This window comes from Eumetopias jubatus, unplaced genomic scaffold (genome assembly GCF_037043125.1).
Source record: "Eumetopias jubatus isolate StellerSeaLion01/CBP00866 unplaced genomic scaffold, mEumJub1_p1.0 scaffold_14, whole genome shotgun sequence".
NCBI lineage: Eukaryota > Metazoa > Chordata > Mammalia > Carnivora > Otariidae > Eumetopias > Eumetopias jubatus.
Genome location: NW_028274820.1, coordinates 32,278,661 through 32,303,021, shown reverse-complemented (window position 1 = coordinate 32,303,021; position 24,361 = coordinate 32,278,661). Strand labels below are relative to the sequence as shown.

The 24,361-nt window shown below is 39.6% G+C and overlaps 1 protein-coding gene across 1 annotated transcript in view; it reads right to left on the bottom strand.

Annotated features, from left to right (window-relative positions):
- The window catches only part of GRM3 (glutamate metabotropic receptor 3), a 90,662-nt gene extending 76,918 nt beyond the window's left edge, over window positions 1–13,744 (bottom strand). Inside the window, exon 1 of the mRNA XM_028119842.2 lies at window positions 13,277–13,744. Within this exon, the coding sequence (XP_027975643.1) occupies window positions 13,277–13,744 (468 nt within the window). The remainder of the gene's footprint in view (window positions 1–13,276) is intronic.
- Between the last annotated feature and the right edge of the window lie 10,617 nt (window positions 13,745–24,361).

Genomic DNA, 24,361 nt, shown 5'->3' with positions numbered 1-24,361 from the left:
TAGCTGGCCACCAGCAGACAATGTAAAGATACTCTCAAACACTACTGATAAACAATTTGCTGTGCAATGTGGATCTTTCACTAATTATATCCAATTTTCCACTAAAATGAGATGACACCATAAGACATGGAATTGGCTTAGACATTTAGGAATCTGAAGCAAAGGATTTCGTACTATTAAAATTGATTTCTTCAAATTATCTTTGTCACTAACTAGAAGTATACAAAAGGAAGTCAATATGATATCAGCTGGATCTGGCCACTGAACCAGTTCCTTTTGGGCTAGAAAACTGTCTTTTCATTCTAAGGAAAACAAACTAAGGGCCTTATCCATGAAACCTTAGTTCTCGAACAACATACACCTGAAGTGGGAGTCATAAAAATGTATATGTAAGGCAGGATTCACCAAATGACCTGATAGTAAGGTCTGCTGGTAAGGTAGCATTTTTCTGGAGACAAATGCATCCTGTGCAAGATACATAAGGGGCCATAATTGGCTCACTTATCCTTTCTTGGGAGTGTCTGCATTTTTACCTTCCCAACAGGCAGTAGCTGATTGTGGGTGGATGTTACTATAGGCATCAAAACCATCCTTATGCACTGTTGGGAATTTTGAGGTAAACACCAGTTTATTTGGAAGTTTTACTTCTCTGAATTTTTTTTTTTTTTTTTTTTTTTTTTTTAGCAAGTCAGGGGGACTCTTCTTTGTAGGATTCCAGGTGTCATGCTTCATTTCAGTGATGTTCTGATCATGATAACGAAAGAGTATGAACCATGGGAAAGAGCTCAGGTAGTTTGTTCTTTGCTGTTGTGAAAAGGGAATATGAATTGGAAATTTCAGGCCCCCGTGAGCCTGCACATCAATCCTGTGGTCACCCTTCCCAGGATACCCACGATGTACACATTCCAAACACAAGCTTTGTGCCTTCTGTGGTGGCACAATGCCAATTACTTTTTTTCAACAGAAGACAGGGGTGCGCAAACTTAGAGTCCGGTAGAAATAGATTCCCCACTCAAGGGATTGTCCATTCACAAGGATGCTTTTCAGCCCTTTCATTGTCATCGGCTTCTGAGGCTGTGCTAATAAGTTAAAGAGAATGACGATGACTGATTTTTATGTGGACTTGTACTTACCTACAAGAGTTCCAGATGGTAAGAGACATCAAATGCTTACTTTCCCAGAGAAGTGCTATCTACAGCACTGAAGCATATACATTTGAAAAATAACCCCTGTGGCTGTCCTGGGAGTTAGGAGACTTGATAATAGACTCCATGGGTTTGCCTTTGCCTTCTTTGCTATTCACCTATCTCTTTGGGGTTGTTGCCTAAGAATAAGTCTATAACTTTAATTGTTTTATCACACATGCAATGGCCGAAAGCTTTGTTTCCTTCTTTTAATTACATGATTATATATAAGCCTGGAAGAGAAACAGTGAGTGCTGCACTTTGAACCATCTGCTGCCTCATAACACATGTTATTACATAAAGCAGGTTCTAGAAGTTGTGATGGTAAGAGACCTCAGTGACCCTTCTATTCCAAATGATAAAGTTGCACTGTTAGCTGTACAAAATCCCAGATTGGCTTGTATTTTAAACTGCAACTGGAGGTGGTATAGAGCTGAGAAACTGCCTGAGGAATTCAAGCTGTTCACATCACACGAGTTATCTGCCCATAAAGGATGCCAATCATATTGTTATTGTGGAAAGGATTAGTCATTTTTTTTTTTTTTTTTTTTGGATCACACTACCTGCAGCACATCTGGGAACATTTTGCATGAAAACAGTTGACTGCAGCCCATGTATGAAGGCCAGAGATTAATCTGGATTTAGGAAATCACATAATAGAGTGTAGCAAAAGCCAGTTTACTCAGTATAATCTGCAAAAGTCACTAACTCTTACATGCTGTGGCCCCAAAACACACTAGTCAAAGATTCATATTGCCTTTCCTGTTCAACAGCATGACTCAGTCCCCATGATTTTGTATAGACAGCCCAGACAAAGGATTCCTTTTTCATGGCAAAAACTTACAAAAATGGCTTGAAGTTAACCTGATTTCTATCCTAACCCCTCCTGAAATCATTGCACTCAACACCTGTGGTTTGCAACCCAGACAGTAGTAATACACTTTCATTTTCTTCATTTGTGACAAAGGGATTTATGAATAGAAAGGTTAACCATTTTGGCATTCTCATAGCTGAAATGATATGCAGACCTCATAGGATCCGTTGAATCACATTTGTTTCGGGAGACCAGCATTATAAGACATGTCAGGTTTCTCATCATGACAGTGCCACTCTGCATTGGGCAAGTGTCTGTTTTGCTCCTTTACTAACGAGGCACTATCTTGGGAATAACTTTGTTTCCACTTGGACTTAGCAAGTACTTAGGAGAAGAACCAGAAGGTATTTGCCCATGGAATCAGTCTGCATCTGATTTTTGCTCCCTTTGTCCTCCATGAGTTTATGTTCAAGAGAAATCATGGAACCAAATTCATTTGGGTTCCAGTCATTGACAGTGGGATCAAAAGGTCTATGTCAGATCTGGTCCAGGGTATATTAATGTTTGCCAGCCACACCTGCGAAAGCATGGTTCCCAGGAAGACCTGACACCAACAGACCTGCTAGAAGCATGTCCTTTAGTACCTTGGATATTGATTTTTGACAATGTCTGTTGAGGATCTAACAGAGCCACAAGTTGTACTAAAGCATATTTTCTGTGACTCTGAAGTCCCTTCTATAACAACAATATGACAAATATAGTCTTACCAATAAGAAAGGAATTTCTACCCTTGTTGGTTGATAACCAAAGGCCAAAAGTTGTTGGTATGCTTGGGAGAAGTTGAGGGCTATAGCTTATAGGTTAATATTTACTTCTGAGGTCCTGGGGCAAAAATTTAGGGCAGAAGGTTCTATACCATGTTATGTGTAGCAAATAGGACTGTGTTATCCATGGTTTCCCTGTTAACTGTTCATTCCTTCAACAGAGCTGTCAGGGATGAAAGCAAATAGTCCACAGGGTTGGAATCAAACAGGCCAACATTTGGAACGCAGCTCCTTCCCTCACTAGTGGCGTGACCTTAGGCAAGTTATTTTAACTATTGAGCCTTCAGTTTCCTAATCTGTAGAAAGGAAATAATAGTAGTCCCTTGCTTGAAAAGTTACGTGAGGATGTAGTGAAAACACATATGAAGTACTTAACTCACTGGCTGGCACTTAGGAAAGGTGATAGAGATGCTGATAGCGTTTCACCCCACAGTCATTCATCCAGCAAACTTTGATCAATGCCAATGGTACCAGGCAGTATTCTAAAATTTAGGTTTTTCTGTGATGAGTAATGTACTCCTACTATCTTCCACGAAATTATAGTCTGGTACAAGACAAAGAAACATAACCAAGGATTAAAATTTTGAGGTACATGTATACAAACTTATACAAAACACAGGTGAAAGAGCAATTCATGACACTCAGGTGAGTCATGGCAGGCTCCCATGGAGAGGAAATGTTTAGTCTTAATCTTGAAGGATCGGTAAAACTTTGCCAGGCAGAGAAAGAGAAAAGAAAGTTTTGAGGCAGATGGAAGAACAGGAAGATAGAGAAGGGTATTTGGTTTAATAGTGTAATAATACAGTTTAGTATTGTTGGGGCAACCAATGCTTTGCAAGATTTAGTAGAAGGTAAGGAAGAACCGAGGGACTGTGGCTAGACTGCTAAGTGTTTTATATGCTGTGCTAGTGATTTTGGACTTTATTCTTTAAAAGAGAAAAAGCTATTAAAATTTTTAATTAAGGGAATGGCATGATCAAAGTTGTGTTTTAAAAAGGCCATAGTGGATGATATCCAACTTGAAAAGAATCAGGGAAGAAAGATAAAATGGACAAAACACTCATTCCAGCCTTGGCTGTGAGTTCATGTAATCCCAGTAACGATGAGTAAATTCGTACTAGAAATATCAAGATTGGAGGTGTAAAGAAATGTTTGAGTCTGCTTAAAACAGTTTTATTTGGTTGGTAGTAATTACTCAAATACGTATGTCCCCTTTGTTGTCCTGTTCGTGTTGTTACGGGTCACTTGAATCTTTCTTGGAAGGAAGCAGATCATAAATAATATTGGTTGTTGGACAGTATAGAAAGACCGAAGAACATTTAAATCCCTGGAAGCATCTCAGAAAAGTGAACATAAAGGCTTTCTTGAATGTGGAAATAAAAACTGAGAGTCAGTTAAATAGCCATCGGTAGCATTTGGCATTTACTGGTTGGCATCAACCTGTGTTTATTGTAGCCTTTCTTTACATCTGGTTCTCAGTGATACTCCTCACAACTATTGTGTAAGCGTAGGTAATCTGTGCTTAATACACACATACAGTTTTCACTTCTGTGGAAAGTTACTTTGCTGTAGAAAAATTCGGAACACATTGTAGATGATGTGTTCAATCACATCTGCTTTCCACATTGGGAAAGCTTAATTGCCTGGTTTGTGTTCTGTGAGGCCTCACTGTGAACCTGATGGCAGCTACCCAAGCTGGAGGCACGGTGCCTAGGAGAAAGCAACTCGTCCCTGGGATGCATGCCCTGCACATTCAACCCTATTAAGTGATGGCAAATGTTTCAAGATGCTTTGCCATTCTGACCACTTGGCAAGGAAATCTGGTCTATATTTGGAATATAATTTTTGAAAGTGGGCTTCTATTGTATTCTCCCCTGTGTTGCCAGTTCCCTCTGTTGGAAGGTAAAATCAAAGCTGGCAAGAATCAAGACTTTGTCACTAGTAACAGAGGGATTTCCATAATGTACCAGGTGGTGATAACAAAAATAGCAACACCACAATTTTAGTGTCCCAAGTCCCACTGATAAACTGCCTAGAGTATCAACGTTTGCTTAGAGTTTAACTGCAAGTGTTTTTGGAACACTGTTCTTAGATTGCCAAAGTCCATTAATTAGAAAAATGCTCCGTAAGTTTTCAACTGCATTTCTCATAGACCAGTGAAAGCACCTCTACTACATTAAATCAATGAAATTTCATTATTATAAACTGCTAAGTGTTGGCTCCTACCATATTGAAATACTGAGCCTTATATATATATTGACCCATTTAAAAGGCACATGTTTAATGGTATTTGGAAAAGAGAACTTTGTGTTGTTAAAGCAAAATCATATCTCAGGCTTAGCTAAAGGAGTCCTATTTCAATTAGCTTAGCTATTCATCTATCTCATAGTATAAAACACTTGCTGATACGTCAGAAATGTCTGCATTCCTTGCTTATCATCCTATGACCTCCATCATAGACACGTGGCTGCAATAGAAGCTGCTTCTCAGCCATGGGCCATTGTGTTGCCCAGTGGACGGTGGTCCTGATGGGGCTTGTTTCTCACAAGAGTAGTTTCCAAATAAACACATGACAGAAGGGAAATTAATTAGTGAGTAAATTAACCCTAAAGCAAAGAGAAAAAAAAAAAAGCCAGTGCATCTTAGATAATTACCTCTGGTGAGAAATTTCTATGATGTCACAATGTTAACAAAAGCATTTTAAAACTGCTATTGCCTCCTTCCCTATGATAAAGTCCTTGAACAGCATTGTCCTTTTCTCGGAGGAGGGGAAGCAGGAGCAATGAGGGAAGTTTCAAAACAATCAGCTCTGTGAGATTGCTTTAGAATGAAAAGTCTGGAAAGGAAATAAATAAAAAGATTCTATCTGAGATGACATTTGAGTTGGAGTTTTCTGAAACTTAGGCTATGTGTGAGGATGATCAGGAAGGCAATGTGGGAGGCAGGCTGTGGTGATCCTAATGTTCATTCTGCTACTTGCAAAGTGGTAGAGACTTAAACTTGGTACCTGACCTTTATGACCCTCGGTTTCCCCCAAGAATTGTTTCTCTTGGACTGGAGATATTAAAAGTTAAAAAAAAAAAGCTAACAGATAATTATAATATCAACAATAATATGTACTAAAATCTAAAATTTTAAATGCTCATTATGCGTGAAACACTATTTTTTGTGTTTTGTGTTTTGTGTTTTGTGAAACACTATACTAAGCCAGTAAGAGAGTATTACTAATATCTCCATCTTAGACGTGAGGAAAGAGGCAATGAAGGCTTAAATAAATCCTCATCAGTCCACATGCAGAGTTTGTTTTTAAAAATTTTTTTAAATTTATTTATTAGAAGAGAGAGAGCATGAGAGGGGGGAGGGTCAGAGGGAGAAGCAGACTCCCCGCCGAGCAGGGAGCCCGATGCGGGACTCGATCCCGGAACTCCAGGATCATGACCTGAGCCAAAGGCAGTTGCTTAACCAGCTGAGCCACCCAGGCGCCCCACATGCAGTTTTAAATCAGTGAACTGAAATTTTTCAAGAAAGCCATGCTAAAAATGTGTAGTTATAGCATATCTGTGCTATGACCACTGTAGCTGCAATATCAAGCTTACTACGTGCAACTCTCATCTTTACTTCTGTGATGAAAGACACACTAAAGATGGATTCACAAATGGATCTCTAAAGCTGTCACTCTGCTTTCTTTTTGAGGACAGGATGATGTTTCCTTCTCTTTTGCACTAGCTATGCACGCAGTATGTGACATGCTTTGCACTCTGATGACTCTGTGTGGAGAGACTGTGTAGAACTAGATTGGACTAGGGACGTGGTCCTGACCGTATCTGGAATGGCCCTGAGTGCCCAGCTTCTAAGGGCAAATGAAGTAGAACCCCCAGAGCTGCTCTCAAATCAAGGCATCCTTCGTGGCACATGTATGGGCAGTGGAAGACGGGAGAGTCGGGGGAGACCTTTGTCCCACATGCTCACTTTGCTGCTTCATCTTTCTTTTGCATCAAACCCAGGTTTTCCACTGTTCGAAAATACTTATTTTGAACTTACAAACATCTAGACTGATCTAGAATAGGTGGGTCATAGCTGTGACCCACCAATCCAAGATTTGTTTAGGGATTTTTAATCTTCTGGATATGTAGTAGGTTATCATCCTGTTGATTCTTTCGGTTCATTAAAAAAAAAAAAGTTTTTTCTTGGCCTGGTAGAGGGATTATATTAAGTGCCCTTGGTACAAAGGCAAAAGGCTATGTTTCCTAAACTCAGGTGGCTTATAGTTTGGTGGAAGAAAAGATATGCAAATAAACAATTATACTTAATAAGATAGTAGCAGGGGTGTGTGTTTATGTAGTGGGAACTTGGGAAAGGTTTCTCAAGAAGGGTAGGGTTGGAACTGAGAACCGAAGGTAGGTAGGGTTTGGCAAGGTCTGCAGACAGCTAAAGAACATTACATTCCAGGTGGAAGAAACACCGTGTTCCCTCTTTCATGAAAGAATGTGCAGATGGTATCTGGGAGACTATGAGAAAGTGACTTTCCAGGGAGACTTCAGAGGCAGGCTTTCTGTTTACACTGATCTGAATGTCTTTTTCCTGTTCACATCCATTCCTTTCTGCTCATTCTGTTATTCTCTCTAGTCTCCTAGGGCTTATGATGTCAAGTGATACTCTGGTCCTTTTCTTGTCCCTGTTTTATGTATGGATTTGATATTTCCTAATTTGCTTATCCAAGCCTCAGGGGCTCATGAGTGTCTATTTTTAAATTTTATTTTATATTCTCTCTGCTCCACATTACACAGACTCTACACAACTGTGTTCTTGATGTTCCTGAAATATAAATGCTTAATAGATGCTTATTTTCTGATGAAAAACGATTTTATGAGAGTCCCAGTTGTAATATGTAGGTAATTGAAATGCTCGATTCACCAAATTCATAAAAATACTGCCATAATCAAGTGAAATAACAACTGGCTGGGCTTCTTCAAAGTGAGCCTGACAGAAAAGACTGTCATTTATTTTGCTTCATGTTTTAGACACTACTTCCCTTGTAATCCTTTATACCCCAGTGGTAGAGTATTTTGCTTGTGCAACATATAATTATAAAATTAAGAAATGTCCTTAAATGCCATATGTTGCTTCATTCTCCTCAAAACTGAGCCAGTTTTGTTTGAATAACTCCAGTGACAGAGGACTCACTTCCTCATACCCCCTGCTCTTTCTTTCTAGGACATGTCCCTTACGTTGGCCCTAAATGCGCCTTGTTCTAGGTCAGTGACTGCCAGTGGGGAAGGGCCATAAATCTGTGATTTGGCAAGGCACGGACACATTTTTGGATGTCACAACTTTACAACTTGAGGTGTTGCTGGCATCCATTCCAGTGGGTGGGGGCCAGTGATGCTGTTAACCCTCCTACAAAGCACAGGGGCAGCCCCAGCCCAATAGTGCCAATGCTGAGGAACGCTGCTCTAGATGCACCTGATTTATCCACAGAAAAATTACAAATTTTTCCATCCAGCAGTCTGATACTTGGACACAGCTAACTGCGCAAAGGCTCTTGTCCCTCCAAGTCCTTTGACTGTTTTTCTAATGCTGTTATGATAAGACCAGCAATTCATGTGTGACTCTTCCCAAAGCATTTAAAAGGAAAGGAGGGAAGCATTGAGGAGGGCAATGCTTCATACAGACTGACCCGGGGTGGACCACGTTGGCACTGTGCACTTGGGTGGAGAAATCATAGAATGGTGTCTTGATGCGCTGTTTGTTCCCCTTGCCCCGTTTAGATAAAATCTGTGAAACTCACTGCAAGGGATTTATTTAGTCTAAGGAGTTATTCTTGTCAGGGAGATGATGTGAGCAATGCGTGGCATGTCCAAATCCATGTCCTGATAAACAAGAATGTTATAATGACCCTCTCCCAGGGTAAGAGGGGTCCCAGGATGTGGATATTGCTAAAAATTCTGTTAAAGCATCTGACGATCTGGGCGCCTGGGTGGCTCAGTTGGTTGAACGACTGCCTTCGGCTCAGGTCATGATCCTGGAGTCCCAGGATCGAGTCCCACATCGGACTCCCTGCTCAGCCTTTAGTCTGCTTCTCCCTCTGAACCTCTTCCCTCTCATGCTCTCTATCTCTCATTCTCTCTCTCTCAAATAAATAAATAAAATCTTTAAAAAAAAAAAAAGCATCTGACTATCCCAGGCATGAGAAAGAGGTAGTGAGATCCTCTCAAGGCTCAAGGGTCTCTTCTGCCCTTTCTATGAGCTCACCTTGTAGATGCCATCTAACCCACGTCCTCATTTGTTGTGAGGTCACTTTAACACTCAGGGACACAGCTGGGTCAACTTATACCTGCCATTTCAGTTGAAATGTGCTCCAGGTTGGCAAGAAAGACTGAAAAAATGATCCAGCCTCTGAAAAGGAGTGAAAAATCCTTCCATTTTTTTGGAAGGATTCAAGGGACATTTTTGAATTGACAGTTGAGCTCTAACTACAGCTTGTTTAAAAGGGCGCAAGCATAAACAGTGCTTCAAAATAGGTGCCATGTAGACAATCGCCCAGCTGAAGGCAACCCACCTGACCCTCTTCTTGAATAAGTAACTGTTTTCCCTCCGAGGGGGTCGGTCGCAGGCTTATGGCGAAGAGCAGAGTCATCTTAAAAGTGCTTTGAAAAGAAACAGATTCACAAGAGGGGGCGAATAGACCCGCTGTATGTTTGCTAATAAAGAAGGATTTTTGATGCTAGCTTTCATTGATTACCCAGTTAAGAAATCAATACTGTTGTTTTATAAAAAGGACAATCACAGACTAGTTTGCACTGCTTAATAAGAACGTTGGGAAAATAATTATTAAGGTCTTCATCCATGGTGATACAGCTTAACTCAGCAAATCATTAAGAATTTCCCCTTTCAGGCAGTTTTCAGTCCCTGCAAACAATACCTAGTGTGTGAGCTAGCCCAGCAGGGGGCATCTCCTCTGCTGGCTTCCAGAGAGTTCTTTTCTGTTAGTGAGGAGATAATGAAAGAAGAGGAAGCTGGAGAGAAAATATCTCCTGGAGCAATCCCACCAATAAAGCAATTTAGGCTCACACGCGGAGATTATTATCATTCTCTAAAATTCTCTCACCAGGCAATTTTGTGACAGAAAACTCTGTGCTGTGGTTTGGGACTGGGCACTACAATTCAATGATAGGAATTCTTAACAGTGGTGGATTCGTGATAGTACATTTCTTCTACAGCTTCACCTTCTTTTTGCCCTCTGCTCAGTTCAAGCAAAGATTCTTTCCAATAAATATTCAGGGAGTCTGAAGTAGTTAAAAATGGATTGCAGTGTTGACTGACGTGAATGAATCTTTGTGGCCACCAGCTACACACTGTCACTACAGTTACCAGAGACCGGGGTCTATGATGAGATTCAGTCCAGGAGCAGTAGGTGAGTGCAAGGGGTACCCTGAAAAAGCCACTCTCCTAAAATGTTTTCTTCCTTAGTGAACAAGAGTGCTTTCATTTCACCGTTAGAAATGTATCACTTTGGATTGCCTTTGACCATTGGTTTTAAAATTCTTATTAAAAGGTTTGTTTCAAATATATAACACACTTTAATTCCCAGCTCTGTCTCTAAGAGCCCCCTAAGACCTCTCTTCATTCTTGATGCCTAGCTGAAAGCAAGGCCCTGTGGGGAAGGGTGCCTTGGAAAGCTGTCTGGAGTCCAGTGTGTAGACACATCACTCCACCTCCTAGCTTACCTTGGACGGGACCAGTGTGTGGTCTAGTCAGAGCCTGAGTACTCAGGACACCAGGAGGTGTCCTTTTAGGAGGCAGTGAAGCCCTCTTTGTACTTCCTCTCCAGCTCACCCCGTTACTTGTGTCAAGGTCTTTTCCTCTGGCCCCGGGACATTTACCACCATAGTCTAATCGGCCTCCGGCATCTCATTCATACTGTGGCCCCCCTAGCCTTTCTCCAGTGCAACTGTCATTCTATCAGTCTTCCTCCAAACCTTTCAAAAAGTCGTTTTTGACCTTGTGAGCCACATAAACATATTCTGAATTGTAGCTACTGTTAATTTCACAGGAGTACTGTACCTGGAGCCAGATTTTAAGTTCCTTGAGGCCACGGCTATGTTCTCTCTTACTTTAGTGGTCTTTCTACCCTTGTCACGGTGCAGGACGCAAAGAAGGGGATATATACAGATTGACTTGCTGTTGAAGTACATGGGGCTCCAACAGTGGTTTGGCCGCTGGGAGGGCCGTGGAGTTGGTTTGAGGTATGACTCTTCCACTGACCTTTCCTATCATTGTGGGGGACAAAATAGTTACCGTTTATTGAATCTGTTAGTGTTTTGGTGAGGCATTTCCCACAGATGCTCTCAATTTATCCTCCCAACAACTTCTCAAGATAGATGCTATTTTGCTTATTTTATAGGTAGGCCAGGAAATGATGGATTTGGAATCAAAACCCAAGTCTTTCTGGTGCCAAAATCGATATCCTTTTCATTATAGCATGATACTTTTGGTTTCCTTAGTTATACTATGGAGACAGAAACCATATCAGCATTTGTGACTTTATGGTGATACTGGTCAGAGGAATGAAATAAGCCAGGTCCTTTGATGATTAAGAAGTGGCTTCTTCCCTTGTGAACTTGTACAGGATTTTAATAGCCCAGACTTTTTTTTTTTCTAAACCGATTTGCCTTTTTTTGAGGAGTACATAGGTAGTAAACGAGTAAAATTAGATTTAAAAAGCTCTATGTGCCTGGCACAGTTTGTTAATTACTTTGGATAAATAGGTATTTATACATCTGTTGCAGAATGTTATTTACTGCACTGGGAGAAACTAAGGTCAGAAAAGCATATATGTAATCCCTTACCAGTGGTAATATCAGGTATAATGTAAATATTTATAAAATGATTGACACTCATCTGGTGAAATTATTATTGAAAGATAAGAGATACATATTTTTAATTCTCTCTGCTCAAATAGCAAATCCCATCTCTCCTGATCCAAATATAGAAATAGTGGCAAAATTAACATAATATGCTTTGAGATGTGCAATATTTTCTATCCACCTAATGAAGTCAAAGGGTATTTATGAAAAACCAATTATCCTAATTACTCATAATATGAGGGTGTGTTCTGGAGAAGGAAAGAAATTTGAAGTACCTCATTTAGAAGAGCACAGAATTTTAAATGCAAGGAATCTGGGAGCTAGAAATAAGGTTATTCCAATGCAAATAGAGCCAATTTCAGTGGTTTGTGACATGTAAAGACAGCATAAATGTAATCAGACTTCCTTTATTGCTTGTGGCTTTGATTGTAGTTATTTGGTAGGAGGCAAAGTACATGACTTAGAATCATGGACTTTTATTACTGTGACAAAAAATACTGAACTACAGCTAACATATAGAAATCATATGGGATGGTTGAAAGAGCACAAAAGTACACAAGATCTGAGTTCTAGTTCTTGAGCTACCTACCAATGGGTGTTTTCATGAAACCAGTCTTTCCGGGGCTTGGGAAAGTGACAAGATTGAGTTAGACAATATCTCAGCTCTTTTCTGTCTCTAAAATTCCGTGACCCTGTAAGTGAGCATTGCTAGATTTTGAATAAACGTTCCTTCTTTTCCCAACAAAATTACGAGAGCCAATTATCAGCTTTCTTTCTAATTTAAGTTGCATGCTGAATTGTTCCCTTTTTTTCCTTATGGTAGTAATTCAGTGGTTTTTCTGTGTGCATTTTTCAGATTTACACCATGAGAAATTGTTGACGATTAGTCTCTGAACAAAATGATGCCTTAGTAAAAATTAGTGTAAAAAAATAGAGTTTAGATGTTATTTCTTCTCGTGGCTGATGCATCGATGGCTTCAAATCACCACGCCAACTTATCCCCACATCCTTGGTGACATAACTTTGCAACACTTGTTCTGTGAGTAGGACACATTTCTCTGCTCCTTGACTCTGGGCTGAGTCCTGTCTGTTGCTTTGTCTAATGGGCTGCTAGCAGATGCGACACAAGCAGAAGCCTGGAAGGGGCATGTGCAGTGAAGTCTGCATGCCCTTGCACCTCTACCATGTCTCCGAGAAGAACTTGTTTGGGCCAGCTGACTGATTCCAGGTGGAGAATAAGGGACAACCTAGAGTAGAGCCACCCACAGCTGAACCCAGCCTCAATCAGCTCACTCCAGCTGATCTTCAGAATTAAAAACTATAATAATAAATAATTGTTGTTTTAAGTCATGAAATTTTGGGGTAGTTTGCTATGCTACAGTAGCTACCTGATACACTTCTAAACAATTTTCATTGCTAGAGAAATGTTCCTTCTGCAAAGCTGTCTTATCAAATACCCATAGAAGTCATCAGTTATATTGTTAATATCATCCATTAATGAAATCATTAGAATATTTTCTTTTTGTTTCCCCGGGACATAAAACCAAAGAGACATAACATTTTAGCAATAGCACTGGCCAATCTTACCTGTATGGAAACACTGCTGTATGAGCCGCCAATGACCCCTGCAATGAGCAGTGGGATATTTTCTTGAATGGCATAGGATCCATCAGGACACATATACTCAGCTTCATCCACTTTAGTCAAAGATGCCCTGACAAATTCCAGCGATTGCTCTAATGCATAGGTATCCCTTGAACATGTATCCAAAATGTGTACACCCAACTTCACTCCTGGCAGCAAGTAATTGTCTTTGTTGATTTCATCAATAGCAAACAACATGGCTTCCAGGCGTTGGATCCCTCGGTCTTCATTGATTCGCCCACATTCTTCAGTTCCAGTACCTTTTTCATTAATAGGAAACAGACCCCCTAAAACAAGGTCACCTTCTATTTTAATCTCCCTCCTCAGAAAGTTATGGTCTCCTAAAGAGAGTAAAAATCCCTTTGAAAACAAGGCTAACGTAAGAACTTGTAGTCTTGTCAACATCTTCATGAATCCCGTTTCTCTACCTCTGGGAGATATCAATGGATGAAGCCAGTGTTGCCCGCTAGTCTTCCTCTCTCATTTCCAAACTGGATCTTTGGCCTGTCCTTCAAATAAGGGAGGAACAGACTAACAGAGCCTGTCACCAAATTCCTAAAGAGATAAAAAATATATGTACAAAAATGGTAAAGAAAACAACAGTGATTGCATGGATGGCCCCCAATCAGATCTTTGAAGGGATCATGACTCAAGTTAGCATTTAGCAAACACATACTGCATCACTGCACCAGACACTCTCCCACAGACACCCTCACCCAGTCCTTACAACACGCGGCGATATAGACCTCAATCGTTCCATCTCCCAGAAAGGGATCCTGAGGACTAAAGAGGTAAAGTGACTTGACAAAGTGTACCCAGAATGGAGGTAGTGTTTAGACTCTGGTTTTCCTAATGCCAAGTTCAATACTCGATCCACTCAGTCATTGACTTTGCTATTGGTAGGGCAGTAACTTGGATATGAGTCTTGATCCCTTCTCTTTCAGCTCCATTTATAGACGACCCCTTTTTATTCACTCTTTTCTTTCCATTTGGGGACGAAACAAAACACAACGAGAACTCTTTCAGTGTTTCTGCATTTCTACAACCACCTTCCTGCCCTCCCTTCATTTCAGATACTCTCCGCCCACTGCGATCAAGATTCTGCCTTCACTGATTTAAAAAAAAAAAAAAAAAAGAGCTCTGGAAAAAGCTACTACTGATCTACTAGTTTCCAAATCCACTGACCCCATTGTAGTCTTCATTTTACTTGACCTTAATTGAAATTCTGACTCCCTTCTATCTGTTCTAACTTCCTAGGTTTCTGTTCTCTTGCTTCTACATCTCAGATTCCATTGTTGAAGCCCTTCTCCCCAGCCCCACTCCTGTAGGTCATCTAGTTTCACGGTTTCACTATCACTGAAATGACTCCTAGGTTAGCTGCCTCCTAAACAGCTCTGCCTACACATTCCTCTGACATTTCAAGGCCTCTGGGTTATAACTTCTCCCTCATCTCTATGAATGGATCTTCTCTGGACCCAGGTTTTCAAGCCAGAAACCTGCAAGCTGGAGCCCTTCCCGTTTAACTCCTTCCCACACTTAATTAGCCACTAAGTCCTGTAAAGTCTACCTGTTTAACATCTCTCAAAGCCACCGCCTTGTTTATAACCCCACTGTGCTAGGCTTTTGTTTTCGCTAACAGGACCATAGCAGTAGATTCCCATAGAGCTGCTTCAGGCCCTAAAAGCACGTTTTTACGAGTTAGGAAAAGATAACCTTCCTCAAGTACAAAATTTTCAGATTTATTATTGTGTAACTTGTACTACAGATGCTGAGTAAAGTCCATTTGCTGATCTCTGCCTCCTCCAACCAGTGGCAGGCAACTCCCGACGTGGCCCTCACATTTAGAGGAGTATAGTGATTACTAGTATGGGGGTTTGCATAACAAGTTGTAATTTAGGACAGTTCCATAAATCAAGCTTCTTTTTACAAAAAGGCTAGAACATATGCACCTTCTAGGAATCAGACAAAGCCTAGCTATGAGGATCATGTTCTGACAATAGGTTAGGGTCTTCTCAAGGGAGCTTTCCAGAATCCTGGTGTGGAGTGGCCCGGTTGCATGCACACAAACCCAGTGGACCTACTGTTGTACTCCTTGCCACTCAGATGCCGAGCACTAGAGCAAACACTGGCCAGTGCCCTCGCCCTGCCTGTTCACTGCCCTTCTCCCCAGATGATGCAAGCTTACGATTTTTAGAATTGGGTGGGAGAGGTGATAGCAGAGATTCCTGGTGCATTCTCCTGACAGGGTACAGGTGCCTGTCCCTGTGTGTGGTTTGGTGTGCCTGTCCGCTCTCCTGCTTTTGTGCATGATCATGTGGAGTTTTATGAAGGAGGGGGCTCTCCTGGCTGCATCTCAACTTAGGATGTCTGAAAGCCATACCACCTGTGTGCTGTCAGAGAGGTTAGCAAATGTTAATCATCTGAATGGGGTCCCATTAGAGAAGGTACTTGAATAATGCATAATCTTAATTGCTGTTCAGAATGGCCCATCTCCTGTCAATCTGTACTGACTTCCTTTTGCCTCTAGGTTGAAGAATTGACTTTGTCATGCTCTATGATCTTGTCCCTGGCTGGCTCTCAAATCTCACTGCTCGCCAGGCCCATCGTTTCCATCCACCTCTGCCTTCACATCTTATGTCCCAGCTGTTACCGAACCAGGTTTATCTGAGAGGACATCTAGAATGTTGATGGCCCCTTGGTTCTGCTAATGTTTTTCCCTTTGCCACGAATGCCCTTCAATATCCATTTGTCTGGTAAACACCCACTTATCATTTAAAACTCAGTAGTCACCATCAGGAAAGGCCAAGAATTTTTTCCCATCTTCCTTCCCCAGTCAAATCATTTACTTCCTGCTTTATACTTCTACTGTAGCTAGTTCCAGAAATGTTCGCTGTTGCTATTATAATTCTTACTTGTTTCCTTGTCTGCTCATTGGGAATAAATAAAATAGCACAACATTGAGGATTTTTAAGGTATGAAGAAAAAAAGATCAAATCTCAACAACAACAAAAAAACTAGAGACAGGAACTAGTCCAGTACGTGCTTCAACATTTTTGACATTTCTCCCTTCTCATGTTAGCAGTGCCCTTTAAAGCCTGGCTTTCCACGTGCTTTCTGTCCCTTTCGCGTGGAGCAAGTGATGGGTTGTTTTCTTGAGTCATCTGGGTTTTGTTTTGTTTATTTAGGTGTGAGCCTCAGCAATGACAACAGGCAGTCATTGGAATGCTCAGTGTTAGCCTAGAGCCTCTCTGGGAGATCTGCCACAGGGCACCAGAAAGTCTAATAATAATAATCTTTTAAAAAGTTCATACTGTGGTAGGTTTTTTGTTTTGTTTTGTTTTGTATCAATTTCTAGTCTTGCTTTGATCTTTATGTGCAGTTCCCTTTGAAGCAAAACAGCAATGGAAGGCAAAAGACACTGCGATCATTATCGTTAATGATAAAGCAGCAGAAATAGCTCTATAAAATAATTGTTTTATGGACCTAATAAAAGAGAATAGCTAATTAAAAGAAGGTCATCAACACATCTTACCATATATCTATGAAAAAAAGTGTAGATATATTTTGAATTGGAAGAAAGTTTGCTCTAAAGATGACCTTATGTAAGTTTATGGAAAACTTAATTTTCTCTTAAGAAAATGCTCTTCGCCAAAGCAGACTTGGAAGGGAACATCACATTCCACTGAAAGCCCTAATGCATATCAGTCTACCTGTTTCGCAGGTAGGGGCTGTGTTTTATTTATCATTGTGTATCCAGGGCCTGGGTCAGTGTCTGCCTGCAATCCGGAAGGTACTCAACAAGTACTTCTTGAAGGAATAGAGACATCATGGCTATTATGCTTGCAGATGACTCTTTACTATTTTATTTGTGGCACAGTAAAAGGGAACTAAAGTAGAGAAAGGGGTTATTTTATTTCATCACCTAACTAATCATCCCAAGGGCTCTTATCCTATTATACTCTGATGGTAGAACCGCTAACAGGTAGAACTAGAGGAATTATTCTGTAAAGATGCCGGGGTGTAATGCTGCCTTTGTTATTTGGCAGTTGCTGCTGAGGTGGGTCCCTATGAAGCTGGAGGGACGTGGCCTCAGATTGACCTACATTTACTCAAGCGAAAACTTCAGTCAGGAGAATACTAACTTAGGAACATGCATGTTATCCTATTTCAAAGCATCAGAGATGCATCCACTCATCAAATATTTATTGAACACCTACTATGTGTGTGCTAGGCTGTGAGCTGGCTATGCAGAATATAAACTTTAATTGCAAACAAATGGACATTATCTCTGCTGTCAAATGGCATTCTAAATGCTTAGGTATTTTGATTGAGAAAGTGATGGAAAACTACTCATCTCTGTTTCTACCAACTATCACTGTCATTGATGAAATCTTTTTAAAATAATTTTTATTTTTTTTAAAGATTTTATTTGTTCATTTGAGAGAGAGAGAGACAGAGCGAGCACAAGCAGTGGGAGAGGCAGAGGGAGAGGCAGAGGGAGAGGGAGAAGCAGACTCCCGGCTGAGCAGGGAGCCCAATGCAGGTCTTGATCCCAGGACCTGGAGATCATGACCTGAGCCAAAGGCAGACACTTAACTGACTGAGCCACCCGGGCGCCCCTATTCATGAAAATCTTAAAGATAAGTTTACCCATGGGTTTCCTTTAAGGTGGTAATTGTTATTAAGTGCTTGACTCAAAAAGCAATCCATTACATATTACGTATATTATATACGTTTAAAAATTAGATATACAGATCTTAAAAACAAGTTGACTGACAATGTTATGTAAAATATTTTTCCTTTAAGCCCTCTGACAAGGCATATTGGAGTAACATTTAATGTAATCTTAGAGAATTACAAATTAAAAATCAATTAGAGTAATGTTTAAATACACGGTCTTAATATTTTCTTATTTACCTTTTCCTTAAAGCAAAATTTAAGATGATTAAGACCGTAGGGCCATGAATAATTTAAAAACACTTAGCATTATTTAAAATGAAGTCCTAAGAGCTAAAAGAACAGGAAATTAAAATTTAACATGGGAAAATAGACAAACATGCTTAATTTAATGCAACTGTTTATCTCTGAGTAACAGCTTATTGGATTGTGGCAAAGGGCACCAACCACTTCTTTTCAGGTTCCTTTCATTATAAATCAGTCAGCAGCACATTCCCCAGATAAACAGGCTCCCTACTGTAGCCACATTCATATGCAGCTGGAGAACAGTGGCTCTGCAGTCAGAGCTCTCCGTTCAGGGATGATGAGTGATGTGTCAACTATAAACAAGCATGTGTAGCCCTCTCTGTAGGCAACCTGCTCACCAATGTTTTATTAATCGGTGCATTAATAGTATCTCAGAGGTTTGCTGTGAATATAACCCCTGGAATATGTGGGCAAGAAGCATCCGCATGCTCTGCATATGCTAATAGGTATTTTCCTTCCTCTCTTGACTTTGCCCAGGGACACAGTGTCGAAAATGAAATCCAGTTTGACTCAGTGAATAAGTAGTCTATTCAGGGGAGATATAAGGCCAGCCCCCATGTCCACTCCCTCCTAAAAAGAAACCCTTAAGTTGCTGAAGGGCTTTGAGTGTTCAAAGCCTTCGTTGCACAGCCAACTGATCTGGAGAAACTTTAGGATTAGTGATATTGTATGAAATTCGGTTGCACATCTGGTTATAAAATATTCAGCTGCCAGAATTACAGGCAATAAAAGACATGGCCTTTGTCTCTGAACTGCCATTTTTCAGTTGGGTAAACAGAGCCTGTAGCTTACTGACATTTTTAATAGCAGGACGTATCATGCACAATTCTAATTCCTTTACTCTTCCTAGGCAACAAAAGTATTTTTTTTCTAGAAGTCTTTAAGAAATCATTATAAGTAGCTGACTACTTAAAACCCAATAATTTTTAACAAATCTAGCTTAAAACATCTGGCTTAAATTACTCCAACTGTAAGGTAGTCTAATTCCATTTGCTGAATTCCTGTATAGTTTGTGCTATGTTTATCATAATGATCATATTTGGTTTTATATTTATTTGTTTAGGTTTTTTTTAATTGAAATTTAGCAATTGGAAATTGTTCTTTCTTTCTTCCTCATTAGATTGTAAGCTATTGGATATTAAGGACAATGCCTTAGACATTTCTCTACTTCCCATAGTGCCTCACGTATATAGTTGTCACATACAGGTTAAATGATAAATTCCAAGTGCCATGTAAATTTTTGAGAAATTGGTCAGAGGATTGGGAAAATAATTTGGAAATTCCCTGCAGAGAATGAAGAAGATAGCTGAAAAGACCACTTTTCTTTCCTTTTTTTTTTCCCCCCAAAGTGACCTTCTAATAGGTCAAGATTCAACTTTGGTGCTTAGAGAAACTTGACCCAAATAACTCTCAATCTTCCTTTGACTTTGAATTGCTGATTTTTAAGGAAAAAGATATAGAGTAAAACTAGAAAAGTTGAGAGCACTTGGAGAAATTAGAAAGGTTAGGACATACACGGGTGTGAAAAATGAAGAATGAAAAACAACACAGGACCTACAGGTCAGGTTCCATGATGCATGAATGACAAGGTGGAAGAGTGGAGAACAGGCCCATGTATTTAGATTTGAAGTTAAGGAGGAAAGTTTTGCTTTCTCTCAATTTTTTCTAGTTTGAGGAAGTTTGAGATACCACAATATATATAAAATTTCACATAACCAAAAACGTAAGTCAAGTAGTGGAAATGAATTGACCAGACTCTTTCCTGTGATCTTGTTTTATTCACAGTAAAGAGAGAGGAAGGCCCCAAACTCTAGGCGGCTATCTGGAGGAGGGAGATGCTGCCAGTTGGGATGATGGAGCCAGAAAGAGATGTTGATGATTAGAAAAGGAGAAATGCCCACTTCACTGTTTGAACTTTGACCCTCTGCCCCTTGCAAAAAATCACATATACTATTTCCTTTACCCTCTGAATTTAGAAAAGAGTGTTTTTATGAGGTAGGCAAACAGATTTACAGTTGTGCTATACTTTAGTCCTTAGCGTGATTGCTGGTAATTTACTTCCAATCAATAATATTAACTTGCCTCATTCAATATAGAGTATATGAAAGATTTATTCACTTTCGCCAAAGTAAATCTTTACTGTTCTAAACACCAAACGGTATTTTCCTACGTGTGTGTGTGGGTGTGTTTTGCCGTTTCAGCTGCTTTTTCATCCTTAAGTTTCCTAACCTTCTTACAAAGCCTTGGAATTGGAGCCTCCCCAAATTCCCTGCAGTCCACCTTTGTCCTTTTCCTCGTAGAAGCTGCCAACTCTAATAGAAGTTACAGGTTTGTCAGCATGAACAGAAAGTACAGAAACTGGGTTTTCAAAAGCTTGCCCTCTAGCTCTGGACAAAATGGTAAAGGAGAAAAGATGGAGAAATATTCTTCATAGGAGAACATTTTTACCTGTTGGTCATGTGATCTATCAACTGGCTGTTATTTATAATGTTCTATGTGTATATAGTTCTTTCTCTTGAATAATGTCAAAGTATTTTGCACAATGAATTAACTTTTACTTCTTCCTGGTGAGAAAGAATTACATCCTCTATTGCTAAGAAGAGAGTGTGGGGGGAAGAAATTTGTAATGCAAATTGTTCAAGGTAATAGTGAGAAGTAAATACATAATTAGGACCTAAGGAAGTTTTTTTTTTTTTAATCATTATTGCCCAATAAAGTCTTACAAAAGAAAACACATGTCAACACATATCATCCTATTTCCCCCCAAATATCACACCCATCTCTCAAATTTTCCTCAGTAGGTAAATGGTAAAATGTCTGAAATACCACCATCTTTGCCTACTGTCAAAGACATTGTTAGAATACTTGTAGCTGGCTTCTGTTTCTGGCCAGTCATAGCAATTGGTATTTAATCTGCCCTCCAGCTGAAAATAGCTATAAAACTGGATAAAACATATAAGAATATAAGGCAAGTTATGACCTTTGAGAGAAAGAAACACATGAGGGAAACTCCATGATTACTCTATGAATTTCCCAACATTCCACGTGGGAGCACATTTCTGCCCTGAGGCAGTGACAGTATTGTTGACCTCAAGAGGCAGAGATTAGAGTTCTTGGCTTCTGAAGTGGTTGCAATTTGTAGGGTAGAAAGCTACACAGAGATGGTGAGCATAAGAACTAGGTGGTGCAAAGGCTGGTTGTGTTATATACAGAGTAAATTCAGTGAGGTCTGGCAGGGATCACCTGCCTGCAAGAAGTTTGAGAGATAAATGTCAATATCAGAGCTCATGCATATCAGAAAATTAATGAAGTTCTATCCCAGCTCCAGTGGAGAGACCACACCAGGCATTATTGTACTTTTAATTAAATTCTCAGAAAGACTACCCTCTATAAGTAAGGGCCAAGCTCAGGGATGAGGGGCATGTTACAGGACTACATCTAAAATAGACCTGCCCTAATGAGACTAAAACTAAGTCTAACGAAACTAAAATTATCCACCAGTTATTTAATTACCTGCTAAGCCAAAACTCAAAACTCTTGAAGGAAGATGATATAATTTAGACTGCCTTCAGTATAATTCCACAATAACTAGTATACAATTAAAAATTGTTTGATATATAAGAAAACAGGAAAATGAGACTCAGAGTACAGAAAGCATTAAATAGAAATAGGCCCTGAAATGACTCCTATTTTGAAATTAGCAGACAAGAACTTTAAGTAAACTATTATAAATATGTTCAAAGATTTAAATATATGAACGAATAGATGAGAAATCTTATGAGAGAATGGAATGTTTAAAAAAACGGAAATACTAGAACTCAAAAGTACAATATTTAAATATAAAATGTGTGTGAGGGGGCACGACAAATTGGAGATGATAAAATAATAAAAACCAAAAAAACAAAACAAACTTGAAGACAGATGAAAAGAAATAATCCAATCTGACTAGAGAGAGAAAACATTGAAAATTTTGACCAAAGCTTCAGTGTTCACTTGGATGATATTGAGTGGCCTAATACACATGCAACTTGAGTTTACAAAACCAAGGAACTCAGCAAACCCTAAGCAGGATAAATACAAATAAAATTATACTCTAGGCAAATCATAGTCAATTTGTTAAAAGCAAAGACAAAGGGAAAACTTTGAAAACAGAGTAAAAGAGCACATATGTGCAGGGTAACAATATGAATGAGGGCTCACTTTTCATCAAAACCACTGGTGGCCATAACCCAGTGGAATGTGACATCTTTAAGTTCTGCGGGGGGAGGGGAACTGGCCAAGCGTCCCCAAATTCTTTTTCCAGTTAAAATATGCTTCAAGAAGGAAGGTGAAATACAGATTTTTCAGGCAACTAAAAGTGAGAGATTTCATTGCCAGCAGACTTAAAATATGAGAAATGTTAAAGGAATTACTTCAAAGAGGAAATGACACCAGATGGAAATTCAAATGTCTAGGAGGGAATGAAGAGCACCAGAAATGGTAAATGTATGGGTTAATGTAGAATATCCATTAAGTCTAGCTACCAGGTATTGTTAGAATGAGTTCGTGAAGACTATATTTGTCACAAATAAAATATGGTAAGAAAATATGGGTTCCACTACCATTTTGTCTATTATAGTTTGATTTTATTTCTCTTTGTGTATATGTTTGCATTTATCCTAGATCCTGTTAGCTGAAAACCTTTTTGCATCTTCTAGAGTCCTCCTGCTAATAGAGCAATCTCACAATTCAAAGGCCATTCTTCCAAAAGTAAGATAGGTAATACCCAATAACATATTCTTCTTTATGATAAAGCTGCTAATAGAGTCAGTGAAGGATGAAACCCGACTGGTATACACTGGTACAGCTGTACTAGTTGTTAAAGTGTTAAAATAATTCCATTTGGTTGGTGAACAGTAAATCCACTAAGCCCTCTGTATATTCCTCTACTTTCCTGGTTGCTCTGGTTCCTCCTCTGGCATATCTCCATCACTTTTCCCAATTTCCTCATGACCCAACAACAAAAGTGTTAAATTCTGGTACAGGAGGATCTTTAGGTTCCAGCGCCAAAGGTATGGTTGTTGTCTGTTTTCATAACATGATGCTAGTTAAACATTTTGAATATCATTCCTGAATTGACTTGCTGAATAAAATGTTGGGAAATTTGAGGGAAGTTTCAGTTTTAAGCAAAATTCTCATTAACTAGGACAAAACTGGATTTTCCCTTGTAGTTTGACTGATTAGTATCCATTTCTAATCTTTTTTGTAGAAACTGTACCACAATTATTCTTGGGGAACCAACACATATGTTCATAAGGTAGGGTTAATCCATTCCTGGCTTGATAGGTGGCTTGTGATACATATGACGAACCAGAATGTGCTACGTGTCCCTGGCCACAGCAATTGGTTCTGGGATGAGTCTGTGACCAAATCATTGCCAACCAGGGTTAATCTGAGAACACTTTTTAGAACCATCAGGAGAAAAGAATCCTCTTTCTGTTAGAGTGACTTAGAGAAATGGATATAAGCCCAGAGCTGTTGGCAGCCATCTTATCACCATGAGTCAAGAGCCTGAGGTGCAAAGCCAAGAGACAGAGAAATAGTGAAACCTGACAATATTATCTATACTATTTAATCCAGCTATGATTTCCCAGTTATGTGAGAGAGCAAATTCCTCTTTTTGCTTAAGTCAGTTTGAAATCTGTTTTGTCACTTGTCACTAAATGATTCCTGAGTAGAACCTCTCCTTTTCCCATTTCCTTCCCATTAAAGATACTAAAATTTATTGAGCACCCACGCTCTGCCAGAAACTGTGATTAATGTTTTAGGTAGGTTATTTTATTTAATCCTGCAGTTTTCTCCTACCCAGGTATGCCCTTCCATAGATACCTGATTCTGTCCAGAATCTCAGATGGACCCAGGGTTCATGATGGTTCTCATTGTGTTACCCCCATCTATGAATGGGTTTTCTTAGAAATGCTACTACCCTAGTCATCCCTTCTTTCATGCTTTTATCAGGATTCCCATGTTCTCAAAACTTACTTATAACAAGTGAGGTCATCTGTT